We start from the raw sequence: 18,681 nt of genomic DNA on the forward strand, positions 1-18,681 counted from the left end.
GCACTTATTAAGTAGCTTTCATCATTGTATGTAGTTGGAGAGAGCTCAATCAATACTATAGTGGAATGACTTCATGACTAAATAAGTTTATAATTAATAAGCAAAAAGCTAGAACTTAATTATAAATTATTTGAGAGTTAATTATATATAACCAATTGGTCCCACTGTTAGCTCACTAAAACCATAAATGAATTGCATGTAGAACCAAACAAATAAAAATGAATGGAAATGATGAAGTTAGAGCAATGAGTTGCATTCACAAATGAATGTGTTTTTTCACTTAGTATAGAAATAATTTGAGAATTAATTTAAGATTTTTGAATTATAATTTATTAATTATAATTAATTAGTTATTAGCTCAATGATTGTGAAAGGGGACACTTTTTTCAATAAATGTGATAAACACAATGAAACAAAGGACAACAAAGTTGTTTATGTAGTTCAGTTTCACTACATCAGCGAAGCCTAGCTCAGTGAGATGAATCCACCATATTTGAAACAAATGCAACCAGTGATCCTAGATCTAACACATCCCAATGAAGAATCCTCCCTCTTGTACTTCAAATACTAGATCTCTCACCACTAAATTCTCCCCCTGAGAACTTAGCTTATAAAACCAACCACAAAAAGGTTTTGCAATTGCAAATGCACTCTCACAATAAAAGCTCCTAACTAAACAAATAAGTGCTCTAAAAAATTAGTACATTAACCTATACAAATCTTTCGATTATATAAGGCTTTCGGGACCTACATAATGAAGATCAATCACGATACCTTCTAAGCAGAAGCTAAAATAGTTTAATACAATATAATATTAACAACCAAAGTAAAATGGATTGTTGGCAAATAAGTTTTCAAGATTCAATCTGATCCAACTTCCTTGGTCTAAGGGATTTGATATACTCGATCTGATTCAATCTGATCCAATTCTCCATATATGATTCTCAAAGTAAATTGTTATCCATTATTGGGTTTGAATCATTCTATGATATTAGCACAATCCAAAGATTTAGTTAAATAAATTGTCAATCTTCCAAATATGATAAGTTGTTGTTTCATCGCCGTGATGAAGAAAGTAGACACTCCCTTTAATACATTGCAGCAGCTTCAAATATTTTTTCTACTTTTTATTGCATAATAAATTTTAAATTTAATATATTTTTTAACCTTTAATTCATGTTAAATAAACCTCAATTTAAATAAAATCTATTCAAAATAAAAAAAAATTAAAAATATTTGGATACAGTACAAAGTATAAGGACGAATTCGTAGACGCTTAAATATATCAACAAGTGAATCAAAAGGTTGTTATCAACTTAGTTTTAGAGCAATTTTGAGTAATTCAACTGACCAAAAAAAAATAGTAAAAGAGTACTTTTCAGTACTTCAACATAGTAAGCTATTTGTGTGAACACTTTGACATATTTATAAGAAATCCAACTATTTTACTCATCCATTGAATTCAAATACAAATTTAATAAGTCAATTACGTTGAAAAATTGGGTTTAACCAATTAATTTATTAATAATATTTCAATATTCAAACCCTTACCTCTTTTGTACTTATACAAAAGAGTGAGACGGCAGTAGGCAGGTTATATTTTGGATGCTAAACACAAACTAATTTCGTTGAAATCAAATGTATCCCATGCATACTTCGATTTAACTCTTACTAACAACAAATATTGACATTTCAAACGTTCCTCTCATAATTCTAAGATGGAAACAAGTGACAAAACTCAAAGATAAAACCCAACTGTTGAAAGAAACTTCTCCCGAAACCGTGAAAATCCACCGAAAACACCAATTTTCTATCCCACCAATCCTATTCTTGCAAAACTCATTCCTGGCAATTTCGACCTTCATCCAGCTCGGAGAAAGATATTTGATTAAATGAAATTAGTCCCATTTGTTTTTTGTCCATATAATAAAGACTTGTAAAGTCAAACAAAAACATCAAATAAAACGTCATCTTCAAGAACTCCGTTAGCCCCTCTTTCTCTTTCTTCAAGTGGGGGATTTTTTTTCCCTTTATAAATTCTACACAAACCAGTTCAAATTTTCTCCAGGGTTCAACTTCCTCTCTTGTTCTTTCAGTTTCCTTTGGTGTTTTAAGATATGGGAACTCAAGCTCCTCCAGAAAATGGTTATGGCAGAAGCAACAGCGTACGTGATTTTCTCTAACACCTTTTTCTCTTTATGCATGTAATAATCCCCACTACCGTTTTGTCTTCATTTCTTTTAGTACATATATAAAAAAAAAAAGTTAAATCGAATACTTTCCAAACTCATTGGAGTTTTGTCTTTCTACCTTTGTTCTCTTGTGATGATTCTTCTTCGACAACAATTAAACTTTAAAAGCTGCCTACTAATTTTCATGAAATATATGCCTCTTTTTCTTTTTCTTTTTTGCTTTGCTATCTCGGATTTGGCTTAATCTCAGCTTGAGAAAAAAGAAAATTCATTTATTTTTCAACACACGTGATATCTAGGGTTCATCACATGCCACTACTGTATACTTCTTGACTTTTCATTTCTTTCTTTTTTTAATATTTTATTTCATATATATTTTTTAAAATCAAATATTTTCTTATATCATATACATTTAGATAATAAATCTTAAACTTTATCAAATTACATCGGGCTTTCAAGAAAAAAAATTTATAACCGTCCATGATTTTTAAAAAAATTATTATATTAATACTCATACAACTATAAAAAAATTATAAAAAAATTATTTAATTTTTTCTTTTTTTGTCACTCAACTATCTTAAATATTTTTTAGTATTTCTATGTTTACATTAACTAGCTCATAACATAAAAAAATTTTATTAATAATTAAATGATCATTTTATAATTTTTTATAATTAATTTATAAATTAAATAATCGTTACCTAGTTTAAAAAAATAATCACAACTGTGGACTAATTTAAATCCAAACTTCTAATATTCGTTAAATAATTCTCATAAAAAATTCATTGAAAATATACAAGTAACTCAACACAAACTCCCAAAACAAAAAAAAAATGAAGATAGTTTACATTAAAATTATTTAACGATTTGTTATAATAATATAATTTAATGAAATTAATTGATATGACTCGAAATTTAATGAATTTAAAATATAAAATATTTGATATGTGATAAAACTTGAATAAATAGCTGTAAACCCTAGCCCTTGGAATCCTATTTATCTTCTTCTTACGGCACTTTTTTTTTTTCAACCATGATTATTTAATAACAATCCTTTGTTTAAAGGAACTTAAATTATTTTTTAAATTATTATAAAAAAATAGTTTTCTAATTTATGAAATATAGATAACTAAAATACAATTTTTTTAAAAAAAAAATTCCCCATTGATTGTGGCTGGGCATACGTGACGTTGTTTTTTTCCATTTAGTTTTTGTCTTTGCATTTAATTCTTGTAACAATTATTGAATCAATTTGCATATACTTCTATTAACAAAGACTTATAAAATTTTCTTCCAACGAAAACGACTTATAAAATTAGGCACACTGCCAAATATCTCCCCAAAAAAAATTCTATATATATTTAAAAATTATTATTTCGTATAATAAAGTAGAGATTTTTTTAAACTTTTAATTTATTTATTTTTATTTTTAAATAATAATTAAGAATTTTTATTGAGTGGAATTTACAGCTTGGAAAAACCAAAATCCCTGTAATATCTTGTCTCTAGGAACTTTGTCTGTATTTGCTGATAAGTAGGAATTTAACAATATTTTTATAATAAAAAATGAATCCCAGACCCAATTCAAGGTTTGAAACTTAACATATTGCTTTGACATTCAAACAGACCAATAGGAACTCTCTCATATTATCTCCTTACTTCAGATAAAAGCATTATTATTAATATAAAACTTTAATTATTAACAAATGTGAAGTGCAGTGATAGAATTTTAATTTAAATAAAGAATAATTAAATATATATTAATATTTAAAATTTCAACAAAAATTAAGGTTTAGCGAATAAAATGTAGGTGTCCCAATAGAAATTAAAGGAGATAAACGTGGTGAAGTGGAGACCAAGTAAGTGGCCGACATGTTCAAACTGCGAGAGCTAAATATGAATCTATTGAAACCATTCACTAAAAAATGGCAAATCATAACTTGAATTTGGACTTTTTTCCCTTCCAACAATTACGGGATTCCTCCACTCTTCACCTATTTTCCGTACTTAAACATTAAAAAAAAAAAAAGGTCATAATTTGGTGCCTTTCTACCTCAACTTTTATTTGCTTTTCTCATTTTCTTCTTCTTTCATCTTACTCTCACTTTTTTAGGAAACTGTATTTTGCTAAATATTTTATTTTAAATATATTTTATCCAAATGATAATAGTTAAATCCATTTAATTAAAATGCTGAATCGATCTTGAAAAAATATAATAATTTTTTATTTTTATTTTTTGATAAAATAAAATAATACGATGCTACAAGTGTAATACTAAAACTTAATTTAATAAATTTAACTGGAAGAAAACTAAAATTAATAATTAAAAAAAATTAGAATTTTAATTTTAAACATGGGAAGCTTAAACTATATTCAGTTTAAAAGTAACAAAAAGAAGAAAAACACAGTAAGAGAGAGGGAAGTTAAGAAATAATTGTTATATATAGAAAAAGAATTTAAGGTTTTTTTTTTTTTTGGTCAGAAATTGTGTTCAGATGAAGAGTTGTAGCAATTTACTGTTGGTATGAATTTGTTGTTGTGAAAACTAATTGAAAGAATTGCTTCAACTGTCTGTTATTTATAGTTGGAAGAGAAATCAGCAAAGGAGAAAGCAATCGATGAGTGGCTGCCAATCACCTCATCAAGAAATGCAAAATGGTGGTATTCAGCTTTCCACAATGTCACCGCTATGGTGGGAGCTGGTGTCCTCAGTCTCCCTTACGCCATGGCAGAACTCGGATGGTACGCTCACCAACCGTTCACTAAAATTACCCAATCAAAGATGAGACAAGAAATCCAACCATTTTTGTTCTTTTTTAACTTGGTTTCAGGGGTCCTGGTGTGACTGTTCTAATCCTATCATGGATTATTACCCTATATACACTATGGCAAATGGTTGAAATGCATGAAATGGTTCCTGGAAGACGTTTCGATAGATACCATGAACTGGGTCAATATGCCTTTGGTGAAAAACTTGGCCTCTACATTGTGGTGCCACAGCAACTTATTGTTGAAGTTGGTGTCTGCATTGTTTATATGGTTACTGGTGGCAAATCATTGCAGAAGTTCCATGACACTGTTTGCAGTACCTGCAAACATATAAAACTAACTTATTTCATCATGATTTTTGCCTCTGTTCACTTTGTCCTCTCTCACCTTCCCAACTTCAACTCCATTTCGGGTGTCTCCTTGGCTGCCGCCGTCATGTCTTTGAGGTATCAAATCATTTTATATGCCATTTCCAATAAATTAAACCGACCCCCGAAAGTAAAGTCTCAATGTTAATGTTTGATGATTGGCTCGACATACAGTTATTCTACCATTGCTTGGGGAGCTTCAGTGGATAAGGGAGTTCAACCAGATGTGCAATATGGCTACAAAGCTAAGACTACAGCAGGAACAGTTTTCAACTTCTTCAGTGCCTTGGGGGATGTGGCTTTTGCCTATGCTGGCCACAATGTAGTGTTGGAGATCCAAGCTACAATCCCCTCTACACCTGAGAAGCCATCGAAGGGACCAATGTGGAGAGGTGTTATCGTTGCCTATATCGTTGTAGCCTTGTGCTACTTCCCTGTCGCTTTAGTCGGGTATTGGATGTTTGGCAATTCAGTCCAAGACAACATCCTCATCTCATTAGAGAAACCAGCATGGCTTATTGCAATGGCTAACATGTTTGTCGTTGTTCATGTTATTGGAAGCTACCAGGTTCATATTTGATCAATTCCATTCAAGATAACATCCTCATCTCAGACCAGATAATTGATTAGATTTTGGGTTTAACTTGTGTCTTTGGATATGCAGATCTATGCGATGCCAGTTTTTGACATGATGGAAACCGTATTAGTTAAGAAATTAAATTTCAAGCCGAGTACAACACTTCGATTCATTGTCCGCAATCTTTATGTTGGTAAGTAAAACTCTTCATATATTTTCATCTTGCATGCAAATGAAGTTCATGATCTCAACTAGAAAGAAGGGGTTTAGAGGGTTTTAATTTTTATATCAAATCTTTATTGCAGCATTCACGATGTTCATCGGCATTACCTTCCCTTTCTTCGGAGGTCTTCTTGGATTTTTTGGAGGATTTGCTTTTGCACCAACAACATACTTTGTAAGCCACATTAATTCCTTCATCCAATTTTTTCTTCTTACAAGAAAAAGATACCTTTCTCTTTGAAGAATTTAACTCATTTTCACTGGTTTTTCTTTAGCTCCCTTGCGTCATGTGGCTTGCCATTTACAAACCAAGAAAGTTTAGCTTATCTTGGTGGACTAACTGGGTATGTTAACTTGATTTTGATTCTACTACAACCTCATTGCTTCGATGTGCTTCGAATCGGTTTTTATTCGGCTTTCCCTTTTCTTTCTGCAGATCTGCATTGTATTTGGTCTTATGTTGATGATCTTATCACCAATTGGAGGGTTGAGGCAAATCATCCTTCAAGCCAAGGATTATGAATTCTACTCTTAAATTGTTTTCTTCTCAGTGAAGAATCAAGTGGGGAGTAGGCACAAATGAAGAACATGATAGTTAAAAGTTTGTCATATGGAAGCATAACATAAGGCTATTGTCAAGAGTCAATGTTGTCAGCCTCCGTTGTCAGAAAATCAAAGTCACAATACACAAACATGGGAGATTGAACTGTTGGAAATCAGATCACAGGAGCATTGGCCGTCACTGTTTCTTCATTCTATCACTTGTGTTAATGTATGAATACAAAATAGTCTTCTTTTTCTTTTTCTTTTTTTGCTTGTTTTGCTGTTTGTGAAGAAAAAAAGATACTACAGTTATGTAATGGTTTCCACTTAAAATGTTGTATTTGCTTTCAACAAGAGTTCCCAAGGTTTGTTTCAGCAAATTTATGGAATCAACGTTTCATGGATTCTTCATTTTACTTTGAAAATATGACCCTCTTAAGGATCTTCCAAATACATCACAGGAACAGAACCAATAATGGTATCCACCTAAACCTAAGAGTAGAAGTAGGACCACTGAATTTAACTCTTAATAACAACCTATAGGGTTCAAGCCAAAGGTATAGACACAATGGTTTAATTCATTAAAATTGGTTATTTATGACGAGAAGTGTAAAGTCAAAAAAGAACCATATGTCGGGTAAAGTGAAATAAAAACATGATGGAATTTAAACTACAATGTTATCCAGGCAGCAACAAGAGTTGTTAATGTAAAACAAAAGATGTTTATAATTTGAATTTCATTGAAGAAAAAGAGCATCTGAAACTGAATTGCTGCATTGATAGCCTACAAAAGTATGCATTCAAATACCACATAGACAAGATTGTTCTGAAAAAGAAAAAACAATTCGATTGTCATAATTCCTTCTCCAATTTAGCCTTTTTCTCTTTAAACAATTCAACCCACAAATTAGAAATCCACAAGATACTAACACCAATAGCTGTAATAACAACACACATCCAAGAAATCCAAAGCCATCTAGGGATCACATTATCAGCTACCCCACTTGAATAGAACACTCCCATTTGGTACAAAACGAATGGACCAAAAATCCCTCTAACAACACTATAAAAGGCATAAAAATAAGGGGACAAATTCGAATAAACCTTTGCAGCCAACTGATTATCGTGCCTCCTAGCGGATGCCAATGTCCAAACGTTCTGGCAAAAGCTGGTACCTTCAGCTAAAATCAAGAGAGTGAGGATAGCATAGGAGCCATGGAAGACGACGTGGCGACAAGTGATGAAAACAAAGAGCGTAGCCAAATGATGACCAATGAAGAGGACGTCTGTAGGGAAGAAAACAAGGTAGTGAAGCAGATCTGTGAGGAAATAAGCAATACTGTAATCCAAAACTAAATTCTGGGCTTTTGTGTTCGGTGAAGAAAACCCACGGTTTTGGTCGGAAAAGATTGCGAAAGTGGCTAAGAAAACGGCTGGGGTGCCATGGAAGAGGGAGATAAAGCAAGAACAAGCTTCGGGGCGAATCTTGGGACTCCAGTTACGGAAAACAATGGAGTAAGCAATCGAATATAGAATCAAAAACATGGAAAAAAACAAAGGGAGATTTGGGATTGAGGAGAAAGGGAAAGTTTCCATTGGGTTTCTGGGTTGGAGAAGAAATCAAAAAGAAAAAAGGAAAATTTATAAGAATGGTGGAGCTGGGGATGGGTTAGATTTTGGGAATGTTTGGTAAATTAGGTAAAATGGTTGTATCAAAACGAGAGTTATTGAGAGTTTCAACGGTTTCTCTGGAAAATGAAAGTTTATAGGAGTAGGAGAAGGGAAGGCGACAAATTAGGCTTTCAGAAGGAATTAGGCATTAGGATGGTTTTAGAGATTCAAAGATATGTAGGAAGTTGAGAACGACATTCATTTTTTTTTAGATCTTCACGTTTTAAAGCCATAAATCTAAAATGAAATTCCATTGGGATTAATGAATTTTGTTTAATCTTGGGATCCCACTTCTTAAAATATTTATTTGGTTGGATTTATTAAGATATTTATTTTTGACATTATACATGTAAATATTTTAATCTATCTAATATTTTTATCATTTCGATTTAAAATATTGTTTATATTAACATATATTGTTAGTTCGATTGATCATTAGAAATAACTATGGTGGAAGCAAAGAAAGAATATTCAACAAAGAACACAACGATTTAATAGTGATTCGACTTCAATTGCCTATTCCACTACCTTAACTTTTCACAACTAAAATTTTTACTAAATTCACTAATTTGACAACCTTTGAGAAGGTTTAATCTTACAATCTCCCTTCAGATTTCTACCTAAAATCTTAAGATTATAACTCCTTTAGGGTTTCTACTCAAACCTTAAGATTCTACTCTCTAAAAAAGATACAAAGAAGAACATAAAAGAAATAATCCTTACAAGATCAAAATGTTTGTCAATTAAGCACAAATAAATAAGAATGCACTTTAGTTACAGAATAACAATGAAAGCTCACAAATGTGTACAAGAAAAGTATAAAAGATTTAAGCACTAAAGTTGTTTTGATTGAGCTTTAAGTTTGATAATCTCTCTTGTTCTTGTAGAACCTTTGAAAGATGATATTTGTACCCTCTATTTCATTTCCAATCGTTGTGGTTGTTGAGAAAATAAATAAAGTCGTTGGGGATGAAAATTAAATTCACCTGTAACAAAAGGTTTCGATACTTTATCTACAAGTATTGCTACTATTAACATTTAATGCAAAGTTTAGTGACTGTTGGAGTTAAAGATATCGATACAAATGGACTTTTACCGATACCATATGCTTAGTTGAATTGGTTGAAAATAGAATGTCAATTTGGTGTTGATTATAAAATGGGTATCAATATTTTAAAAACTATCGATACTTGGCCAAAAAGTAGCAATACTAACTTGTTTTAGAACAATTTTAACTTGATTGAAAATGTTTAACTCAATCGAAATCATTTTAACTTGATTTCATCATTTTGCTAATTTTGTTTAGCTTTAATAGTTATTCAAAAGCATTTTAATTTGTCATATCAAAACATATTATCAAATAAAGTTAGGTATGACATATTTAACAGTTAACTTTTTTTTTACATAAAATAAATAATTAGAAATTGTGAATTTATGTTAAACTTAATATGCATGATCAATGTGAAAGGAGCATGAAATATAACAGTTTAATTGTTAAAATATTAATAGTATAAAAGGTTACAAAATTGTGTAAAACCACTTAAGTTTTACACCGGTTTAAGTGGATCATTCTTTATTTTAAAATGTTCAATTTAGTCTTAACTCAATTGTCACGATTGTCATTGCAATAATTAGAGGAATTAGGATTTGAGGTATTTAAGAGCGTTTTTCTCTAATTAAGAGTTAAGATGGGTCGTGGGTAGAACTATACATTATATAAAAATTATTCATATTTAAAAAGGAATAAATTACAAATTTAGTTATTTAGGTATGGTTTAAATTATGTTTTGGCTATCAAACTTTAAAAAGTTATAATATGTTAACTAGTATTATTAATTTGTTACATTTTGATAATTAAACAGGTAACAATGTAACAACAAGCTGACGTGACACATTATATCATCATTTCAAACGAATAAACTGAATTATACCAAAAACTCAATAAACCGAATGGACCCTAAGTGCAAAACCAAACAAAAAACTTTCGATTCAGTTCGATTCGATTTATTCGGTTTTTAGCTTTTTTTAGTTAGAAAAAAAATGTAATTGAGGTACTTATAATTTTATTTCCTTTATTTTTTTCACATAATTGTCTTCTCTTCAATTTAGTATATCATATACTTTTATTTTTATTTTTATTTTAAATTCATTAATAAAATATTAAAAATCAAATCCAACAATTTTAATCAACTCAAAAAATATTTATGTTCTTACATGGGCAACATACAATTTCCATGTCTTCTACTATTCTTAATATGTATATATCAATTTGAATTTTTATATATCAAATAATAAAAATTAAAATGAATATCATAAAAAATTTAAATTATCAATTTGAGTTTTAAATATTAACGGGTATTGAGTTTTAAATCTTTTAAAAATATTAAATTTTAATGGGTATTTAGGTTTAAGGTTTACATTTAGGTTTGGGTATGTAAACGGGTCATGAGCTTTTAACCTTATGGGTTATGGCTTATTCAGTTTATTCGATTTAAAAATGTCAAAAATCAAAAATTGACTTAATAAATCAATTAAACCAAACATGAAAATTGATTAAATCATAAAAACTTTGGTTTTTTTAGGTTGGATTCACTTCAAAATTTTCAATTTAGAACTTTTTTACACACCCCTACTTTTGGAGGCTCAGGTTCTGTGGAAAGCCAAGCACAAGAGTTGGCTTTATAATTTAAGTTAACTTTGACATATTAATTTAATTTTAACTTTAAATTCATTTAGTGCGATTTTAATGAGTGAACAAACTTTGGCTACTAAACCTAACACAACAGTTTGCTTCATAATTGAAGTTAATTCCATAATTTAGATAACTTTTACACCATACTTTAATTTTAACTTTAGATTCATTTATTAATATAACAATAATTAAATTTAATCTAATTTTGAGAAGCATAGGGAGCCAGCAAGTTTAATTATACTATGAGATCTTATATTCTTTATATATTTGAAATTTAGTATTTCTACTTCTAATTTTAAGAATTTAGTCCAACTATTCTTTCAATATAATAATTAAATTCCAATTGATAATCATTAAATTTGATTATGATTTTTACATCTAGTCAATTCAAAATCACGTGAAAGGCATATGAAAATAAATTATCAACTTTCAATATGTTTCTTTAAAATAGTAATTCAGAAACGCAAAATCTTTTAATTTTAGATTAAACATTTTTATTTGTGCATTTGGCCTTCCACACATGTAAAATTGACTATGTAAGTAAACTTTTTATTTATTTAAATAAATCAATTTAGTAAAAAAAATAATCTTTTGATGCTGTTAATTATTAAATAAATGAGTAAATTTTCAAGATTAAAATTCAAATATAAAAAAAAATAAAAAATTGAAAGACTAAAAGGTAAATCCGAGCTTTTAGTTAATTTCATTCTCTGCAAGCTCAGATTTTTGAATCAGGTTTATTCCCTGTCCAAGTACCATAATGATCCGCCTATTTGAACCAACAGAATCAGCTGCTGTACTCAACCCCCACACTACAACAACAAAGTCTATTAAAGAAGAGAGCTAATGTTTAAATCCAATCAGAACCGATCAGCTCCAGAAAAAAATAAAAATAAAAAATTAATTGAACCAAAATTTTTTCATTTTTATGAATTAAAAGAGTGGTGGATCCAAAATCATTTCTGGAGAGGCTCTACTCTTACCACACTCAGAATAAAGGTAAAATTGAAAGCAAAATGATAATTAAATTTCAATTTGAGACACAAAAATACAACTTTCATTAACTTGTAATTACAAAATACTACAAAAAGATTATAGAATTTCAGTGGGGAGTTTTCCCCCTTTGCCCACAGAATCCAACACAAGTGCTCTTGAGCATCTTTACACTATATTTTCTACTTTATAAATAAATTAAAATAATCCCCAAAAAACCAAGGCAGGATTTTTAAAGAAATGACATTATATTCTCTACTCTCTTCTTTTAATGCTAGGCTAGTTTGGCTAGTTTGGCGTACACAAAGCAGATTTCAATCAATTTCACCCTCCTCTGCATCGTTCATAGGATTTGGGACACTGGGCGGCTCACCTTCTTCTTCCTCTTCATCTTTCTTCATGTACAATCCCAGCTGTTCCAAGGGGTTGCTGCTCCCAAACTTAAAACTTCCCAACCCATCTACAGAGAGATCCGTGCATGTTCCCTCCACTGAGCTTGGCAAATTATCGTCTGGGGCGGCTCTAAGCATTTCTAAGTCTTCAAGAAACCTAGAATTCTCATCGATTTCTATCGTCTTTTCCATCTACAGAACACCAGAAAAATGTTTGATATTGAGTCCACAATTGACAAGGGTGTAAATGTTTGATACAATCAATTCATCTAGTACCTCCAGCAATGCCTTCCGTGCTGCTTCTCGCTCAAGTTCCCTCTTCCGTCTAGCCTCAGCTGCAGCTTCTGCTTCAGCTCGTCTTCGAGCATCTTCAGCAGCCTTGGCTTCTGCTTGCAACCGTGCCTTTTCTGGCCAACATTAAAATATGCAAACATGTAAATAACCAAACTTGTCCATTTTGGAAACATCCATATTAACACGTTGAAAACACAGAAAAACTAGATTAAAGTTCAAACCTTTCTTCCTTTGTTGTTCTAGTTCCTCTCTCTCCCGACGCAATTTTTCAGGGTCCCCCTTGTCACCCTGATCCATGATTTAAAAAATGCTTAGAAAAGATATAGGTATACTATACAGGAAATTCCAGAAACCCAACCTTTCAACTAACCTGTATAAGTGTCTTTTCTCGAGCTTTTAGAATGGTATCAGCAAATCTATTCTTAATTAAAGCAGCCCTATAGAGCTTCTCAGGAGAAATCTGTCTCTCTGTTGGAGCATTGTCCCCTAGATTTTTAATTGGAGAGAGTGAGACACAACTCTAATAAAAAAAACAGATTTTTTTTTCTTTCATTATTTTCAGTGACCTCACCATCTTGGCAACTATCTGACTCAACAGAACTTGGCTTTCGCTGAGAAGTCTGCTCAAGCTGATCCGACCCATCCATACATTCTGCATTTAGAATATGGATTAACAAAACTTACATGCAGGGAAGTATTTATGATTTCATAGTTTTGCCATTCAAGCAAGGAAATAGAAGCATAAAAAATATAAGGGATAGCACATTTTTTTACCCGTTAACTTGACAATTAAGTCCACTTTGTTACTTGTACTTACTTTTTTGTTCACCTTAGTACCTAAACTTGACAACTAGATCCATTTTAGTCCTCGAACTTGAATTTCATTAAGATTTAATGATATGACCAATATTCTTGAAACATAACTGGGTTGGTTGCTTGGACGGAGAAGCGACTGATATTACTAATCCAAACAAAAGGGTTGAACTGAAAACTGCTCAAAACTGATAAAAATCGAAAACTGGGACAAAAACCAACAATTGAATAGGCTTAATAATTTTTTTTTTAATTTAAAAAAATTATGAATTTTTAATTAATTATTGCAGTCTAGTAGTTGAACCAATCAAACCAATTGAATCAGAACTAGTGGTCTGACCGATTCAACCACTTGTCCGGTTATTAGAACATTATATGCGACACTCTTAAAATTGTACCACGTCATCACCTGAAAATTTATATAATTTTTTTTTTAATTTTCAGGTGATGGTGTAGCACAATCACAAAGTGCCATCACCTGAAAATTTATATAATATATTTTTTTTAATTTTCAAGTGATGGTGTAGCTCAATCACAAAGTGCCATCATCAAACTTTCATATTTTTCAAGTTAAGAGACGAAAATGAATCTAATTGCCCAGTTCAGGTACCAAAGGAAACCTAGTTGCCAAGTTCAAGGGCAAAAATTTATATTATCCCAAAATATAAAACATTAAAACTTGGTCACTCACGATTCTTATGAAGATCGTCAACACTTGTTTTTTCATCTAATTGAGCCCCAGAATCTACCCCTTCCCGTACCTGAAGCATAATGCAAATTAATATGCCACCGTAAAACTTTAAAGTGGATCAAACAAACAATTAGAAGGTCAAACAACTCGGCAGTATCATTCAAAACCAAATAGAACCAGCACAAACCTTCATTGCATCCACGGAACCTGAAGGTTTAGCATCATCAGATTCACTATCAGAACTGCCAGAATCTGAATCTGCAAAGATCACAAAAGAAAGCAGCCATGGAAATGGCACAGGCAACATAAGACATACTTGCACAGAAGAGAATTTTTTAAAGAAAAAGTAGTAAACACAGCAGGAGAAACCAAATAATTAACTTGAATTATATCAGCAGTACCCAGAAGATGGAAGAGAATACACACGCATTTGATTTACCTTTCTTTTTCTTTTTTTTTTTTTGGGGGGGGGGGGGAGGGTCAAAACCTAACCAAGTTTATTTGTCCCTAACCAGTTCAGCACAAGCCCAAGTGACTAGATCAGCAGATAACATATGGAAGCATAAATGTGCAGAACCCATTCTCTAGCCATAAAGTTTCCAACAGTAATTTTACTGACAATGAAGATTTAAGAAGTATGTCTACCCTATGTTGATTGATCGGTAAATGAGCTGCGTTGAAAACAAATAATTTGGGACACAAACAAGATGGGGACTGAAGATTTATCATTTACTTAGAAAGACAGAATCATAGGTATAGAAAAAGGAAGGAAAAGACAATTACCTCTAGAGCTGCTTGAACTGACAGACTTTGTGGTTCTATGGTCTGTGTCCTTCTCTATCTCCACAGGTGGATAGCTAGATACAGGAGGCTCATTTCCCCCAATGTCAACATCCTCATCAACTTGGTCATTCCCTGCAAACAAAAAAGTCAAACAGAAAACCAAGTCAGAAAGAAAACATACCTCAGAAGGGGGTTATTATGCACTAGGATTTGAAAGATGACCTTTGCCTTGTTGCATGGATGAATTACTCGGTGCAGATTCATTAATTAGCTGCATCAGAAATTTTCCCCAAAAAAAAAGAAAAAAGAATATAAGTAGAACTCAACCACTTTGCATTTACATACATATATGAGTGTATTTTGAAGCATCAAAAGCAAGCAATGGTACTGATTTTTCAGCCTTTATTATGCGAGGATTTGTACCTCAATTTCACAAGGTTCACCTCTTGCTTGGATTTTCTGTTTCTCTTGCAAATAGTCATCTAGAAGTCTCTTCAAAGTGAACAAGGTGTCAACACTGAGGTCATCAATATCAATCTCAATTTCTTCTTCTCCAGATTCGGTTCCATTTGAACTGTGCTCTCTCAAGAAATCAATGATATGTGTAGGCATTTCTGCGAGCAAAGATTCCAGTTGTCTGCCTAGATTGTGTTTTTCCTCGTCCGTCATCCTCTTTACAGGTTCCTTTATAATTTCCTGGGTCACTGAGGTTGTCTTCCTCTTTTTTGCAGGAGGCATAGGCTTAGAAGTCTCTATGTCCTCAGAAGGAGCTTTACTTTGTACCAACTGGGTACCAGTAACTGGTAACTTCTTCTCAATGTTTTTCCACCTTACCTCAAAAAACTTGTTAAGGGTATCAGCCATAATGTGGACATCATTTCCAGGGGGATTATAGGTCATTGCATTACTGAAAGTAAGCTTCACATCATCATGAAACTCCAAAGGGGTTGCATATGCCCCTGATGCCATCTTCTTTTTAATCGTTCCTAGGTCCATGGGCTGCTTTATAACAGTAAAGTAATCTGGAATATTCAACTTGACTATATCTACCGGTTGGTTGAAGACCCACCCATACTGATGGCTCATCAGTCGTTTTAGAAGACCCTCACACTGCTTCATCAACATCATATTTGAGGTGTTCGATGCTGAAGCATGTTTTGCAGACTCAGATTTTCCTGAAAAAGTCCGATTAAACGCACGAGCCTTGCCACTCAAAGGATTCCCTTTCTTCCCAGGTCCAGAAGCCATCATGGATGATTTCTGAAAATCCCGTGCGTGAGGTAAAATTTGTCCATTGCTGCAACTAAGAATATCACTGGAAGATGACACAGTAACCCCATTTGTCCTTTGCAACTCAACTTTCTTCTGAAGCATCCGAATCTGCTCCAATTCATGTCTCAACCTATGCATCAAATCCTTTCTTTCAAACTGTGACAATTTTGACAGTGACAGCACTTCCGTACGGACACCAAAGGTGCCAAGTTTATCAGGGTTCAAACTGATACATTTTCTCTGCGGTGCACTTGAATCTTCTGAAGCAGTAAACTCCATATCAATTCTTCCTGAGCTACCAGATCCCTCTGATTCACCAGGAGGCTCATACGGGCCACAGTAATACTCTCCTGCAAACCTATCACGCTTTGCCAACATCTTAGCCAAAGCACCTTTCTTCTTATATCCCTTTATTCAGTGTAAAGGAGCTGCTGACTTAATTGCCGCACTCTGAAGATATCAGCCATAGGAGCAAAATTATCCCATCTGATTTTCTAGAGTAACTATAAATCCACCCTTTAACTACAACTACTAGAGTAAAGGTCAGTAAAAGTTTTAAACAAGTTTAAATCAATTCCCACCGCACTTACCCAAATATAAAATATTTAACCATTGTGAATACTTTCTTGAACTATTTATCTTTTGAAAGACACAAATTCACTAGATTAAACACTAGAGAAGAGAACATTAATAGGAACCAAATTCTCCCATTCCACAGTGAATAAATCCAGATTTAAAATTTTCCCGACGATGGGAAAGGAATTAAACAGCACGAGAATAAATTGAACTTATTCACAGTTCAATTAAAGCAGCTCTTACCTGCATTTACCCAGATCCTGAATTTTATTTACACTACCCATCTTTAGAAACCCCAAATTCACCACATTAATTAAGAAAAAAACCCACCATATTGAACTCTATAAAACACCTAAAAGGCAAGAACGCGAAATTCGCATTTAATAAAATTTCAATCATGCAGGAAAGCTAAAATTGCAAGTAGAAAAACTAGCTTACTGATTTAAATTGAAAATATATAGTATCATTTACTAGATAAAGCCTCAAATCTTTACAACAGAAGAAGCTTGATACAACAAAAACCCTAATCCAATATCAAACCCCTCTCGCCCTAAGAATAAAACCCAAACCCGGATCCAAAAAGAAATCTAAAACCCATAAGAAACCAGTAACAATTACCAGTCTGTCACTGCTCGCTCACTGTTCCTCCTATGTCGAGAACCCTTTCTTCCCTTCCTCAATCGTTTCGCCGACAAAGTAAAAGAGAGAAGCAAAAAAAAAAGGCACAAACAGGAGAAAACTCTAGATCAAGAAACCCTAGAGAAACTAATAATTAATATTCTTAAAATAGAAAGGAAAAATGTTTTATTGAATTTTAAAATTTTGGATCGAAAAAGATTATTGGCGAGATCAGGAAGGGAGTTTAACTTCGTATCTCGTCTCTCTATTTAAAGGGCTTTTGCTTCTTTTGGAGAAATTATGACCGCTAGATTCAGGATGAAAGTCAACGGACGGTTCGATTTAAGATCGATCTCGAACGTCCGCTTTTGGCATGCTGATTTAGCACTATTAATCATTCAAATTTGTTTTTTGTCAATTATTGTTTTAGTCCCTGTACTATTCTAAAATTCAAAATTTATTCCTTCTACTTCAATTTCCCATAATTTTTTTTATGATGTCATTAATAGCACCATTCACACTTACGGGGAAGGCAATAAAGCAGCTGGTGCTCTATGTCGAATGGCTAGTTCCATGCTACCGAATCTTTCAGTTTTCACTTCGCCTTTAAATGAAGGGATTCACGAACTGCATCACAATGTACTTAGGATAGTTCCTTAATTCCCTATTATTTCTCTTATTCCTACCATTAAAGTAATAATATTTTTTTAAAATTATTACTCAATTACACAATCGATGAAAAATCTAGTCAACTAGTAACAAAATTCACATTTTAATCAAATATTTAATTTTTATTTTTTATCTAAAAATTATGTCATAACGACAATAAATAATAGTGTTATCAATTTTAACCTACTAATAATATAATAAAAACAAAGAGATCAAATTATATTAAATTAAAAAAATTAAATTTCAAATTTCAAGATATTATTTAAATAAAAATTAGAATTTTTTTTTTTTGGATAAAAGCTTGTTTTTGTTCTACATAGGTATTATAGAAACCTCACTCAACCTAGGTATAGTCTACCCGACTTTCTACACCCATATACAACATGGCACATAAAAGATTCAACTCTTATCAAATGTCTCAAAGTTCTTGTTTGAGCAAAAATGGTCAACACCACAAACCAATTCACTCTCCGCTATAATATCGCATATGGTATCCAAGATCATGTAATCTATAATTTAATCCTATAAACACAACATTTCATTCG

The 18,681-nt window shown here is 32.0% G+C and overlaps 3 protein-coding genes across 4 annotated transcripts; 1 reads left to right on the forward strand and 2 right to left on the reverse strand.

The window, feature by feature from the left end:
- Nucleotides 1-1,959: 1,959 nt before the first annotated feature.
- On the forward strand, nt 1,960-7,083 carry LOC107888705 (lysine histidine transporter 1). The gene is made up of 8 exons (XM_016812880.2): nt 1,960-2,165; nt 4,778-4,935; nt 5,025-5,408; nt 5,505-5,898; nt 5,995-6,100; nt 6,213-6,304; nt 6,405-6,473; nt 6,566-7,083. Exons 1-8 carry the CDS (start codon nt 2,118-2,120, stop codon nt 6,662-6,664), a joined length of 1,350 nt encoding a protein of 449 aa, XP_016668369.1. The 5' UTR covers nt 1,960-2,117; the 3' UTR covers nt 6,665-7,083.
- Nucleotides 6,924-8,618, reverse strand: LOC107888706 (TLC domain-containing protein At5g14285). The gene has a single exon (XM_016812881.2). The coding sequence runs from the start codon at nt 8,266-8,268 to the stop codon at nt 7,525-7,527; it is 744 nt and encodes a 247-aa protein (XP_016668370.1). The 5' UTR covers nt 8,269-8,618; the 3' UTR covers nt 6,924-7,524.
- A 3,451-nt stretch (nt 8,619-12,069) lies between these two features.
- On the reverse strand, nt 12,070-17,716 carry LOC107888707 (transcription factor GTE8). Of its 2 annotated transcripts, XM_016812882.2 has the most exons (11): nt 17,468-17,716; nt 15,425-16,723; nt 15,224-15,272; nt 15,002-15,133; nt 14,406-14,476; nt 14,219-14,288; nt 13,286-13,366; nt 13,085-13,200; nt 12,936-13,002; nt 12,697-12,827; nt 12,070-12,612 (listed from the first exon to the last, which is right to left on the reverse strand). In XM_016812882.2, exons 2-11 carry the CDS (start codon nt 16,649-16,651, stop codon nt 12,343-12,345), a joined length of 2,214 nt encoding a protein of 737 aa, XP_016668371.1. In that variant the 5' UTR covers nt 16,652-16,723; nt 17,468-17,716; the 3' UTR covers nt 12,070-12,342. The 2 variants fall into 2 exon arrangements, with proteins under 2 accessions (XP_016668371.1, XP_016668373.1); XM_016812884.2 differs by having other exon boundaries at nt 15,425-17,716.
- Between the last annotated feature and the right edge of the window lie 965 nt (nt 17,717-18,681).

This window comes from Gossypium hirsutum, chromosome A09 (genome assembly GCF_007990345.1).
Source record: "Gossypium hirsutum isolate 1008001.06 chromosome A09, Gossypium_hirsutum_v2.1, whole genome shotgun sequence".
In the NCBI taxonomy this organism is placed as follows: domain Eukaryota; kingdom Viridiplantae; phylum Streptophyta; class Magnoliopsida; order Malvales; family Malvaceae; genus Gossypium; species Gossypium hirsutum.

What these genes read in the sequence shown, in the direction of transcription:
- LOC107888707 (XM_016812882.2), bottom strand. Translation starts at nt 16,651, where the DNA reads ATGTTGGCAAAGCGTGATAGGTTTGCAGGAGAGTATTACTGTGGCCCG. An exon ending in ATCCATGCAACAAGGCAAAG is followed by an intron (nt 15,134 to 15,223) that starts GTCATCTTTCAA and finishes TTTTGTTTGCAG; the next exon opens with GGAATGACCAAGTTGATGAG. An exon ending in AGAACAACAAAGGAAGAAAG is followed by an intron (nt 12,828 to 12,935) that starts GTTTGAACTTTA and finishes AATGTTGGCCAG; the next exon opens with AAAAGGCACGGTTGCAAGCA.
- LOC107888706 (XM_016812881.2), bottom strand. Translation starts at nt 8,268, where the DNA reads ATGGAAACTTTCCCTTTCTCCTCAATCCCAAATCTCCCTTTGTTTTTT.
- LOC107888705 (XM_016812880.2), top strand. Translation starts at nt 2,118, where the DNA reads ATGGGAACTCAAGCTCCTCCAGAAAATGGTTATGGCAGAAGCAACAGC. An exon ending in GCCATGGCAGAACTCGGATG is followed by an intron (nt 4,936 to 5,024) that starts GTACGCTCACCA and finishes ACTTGGTTTCAG; the next exon opens with GGGTCCTGGTGTGACTGTTC. An exon ending in TATCTTGGTGGACTAACTGG is followed by an intron (nt 6,474 to 6,565) that starts GTATGTTAACTT and finishes TTCTTTCTGCAG; the next exon opens with ATCTGCATTGTATTTGGTCT.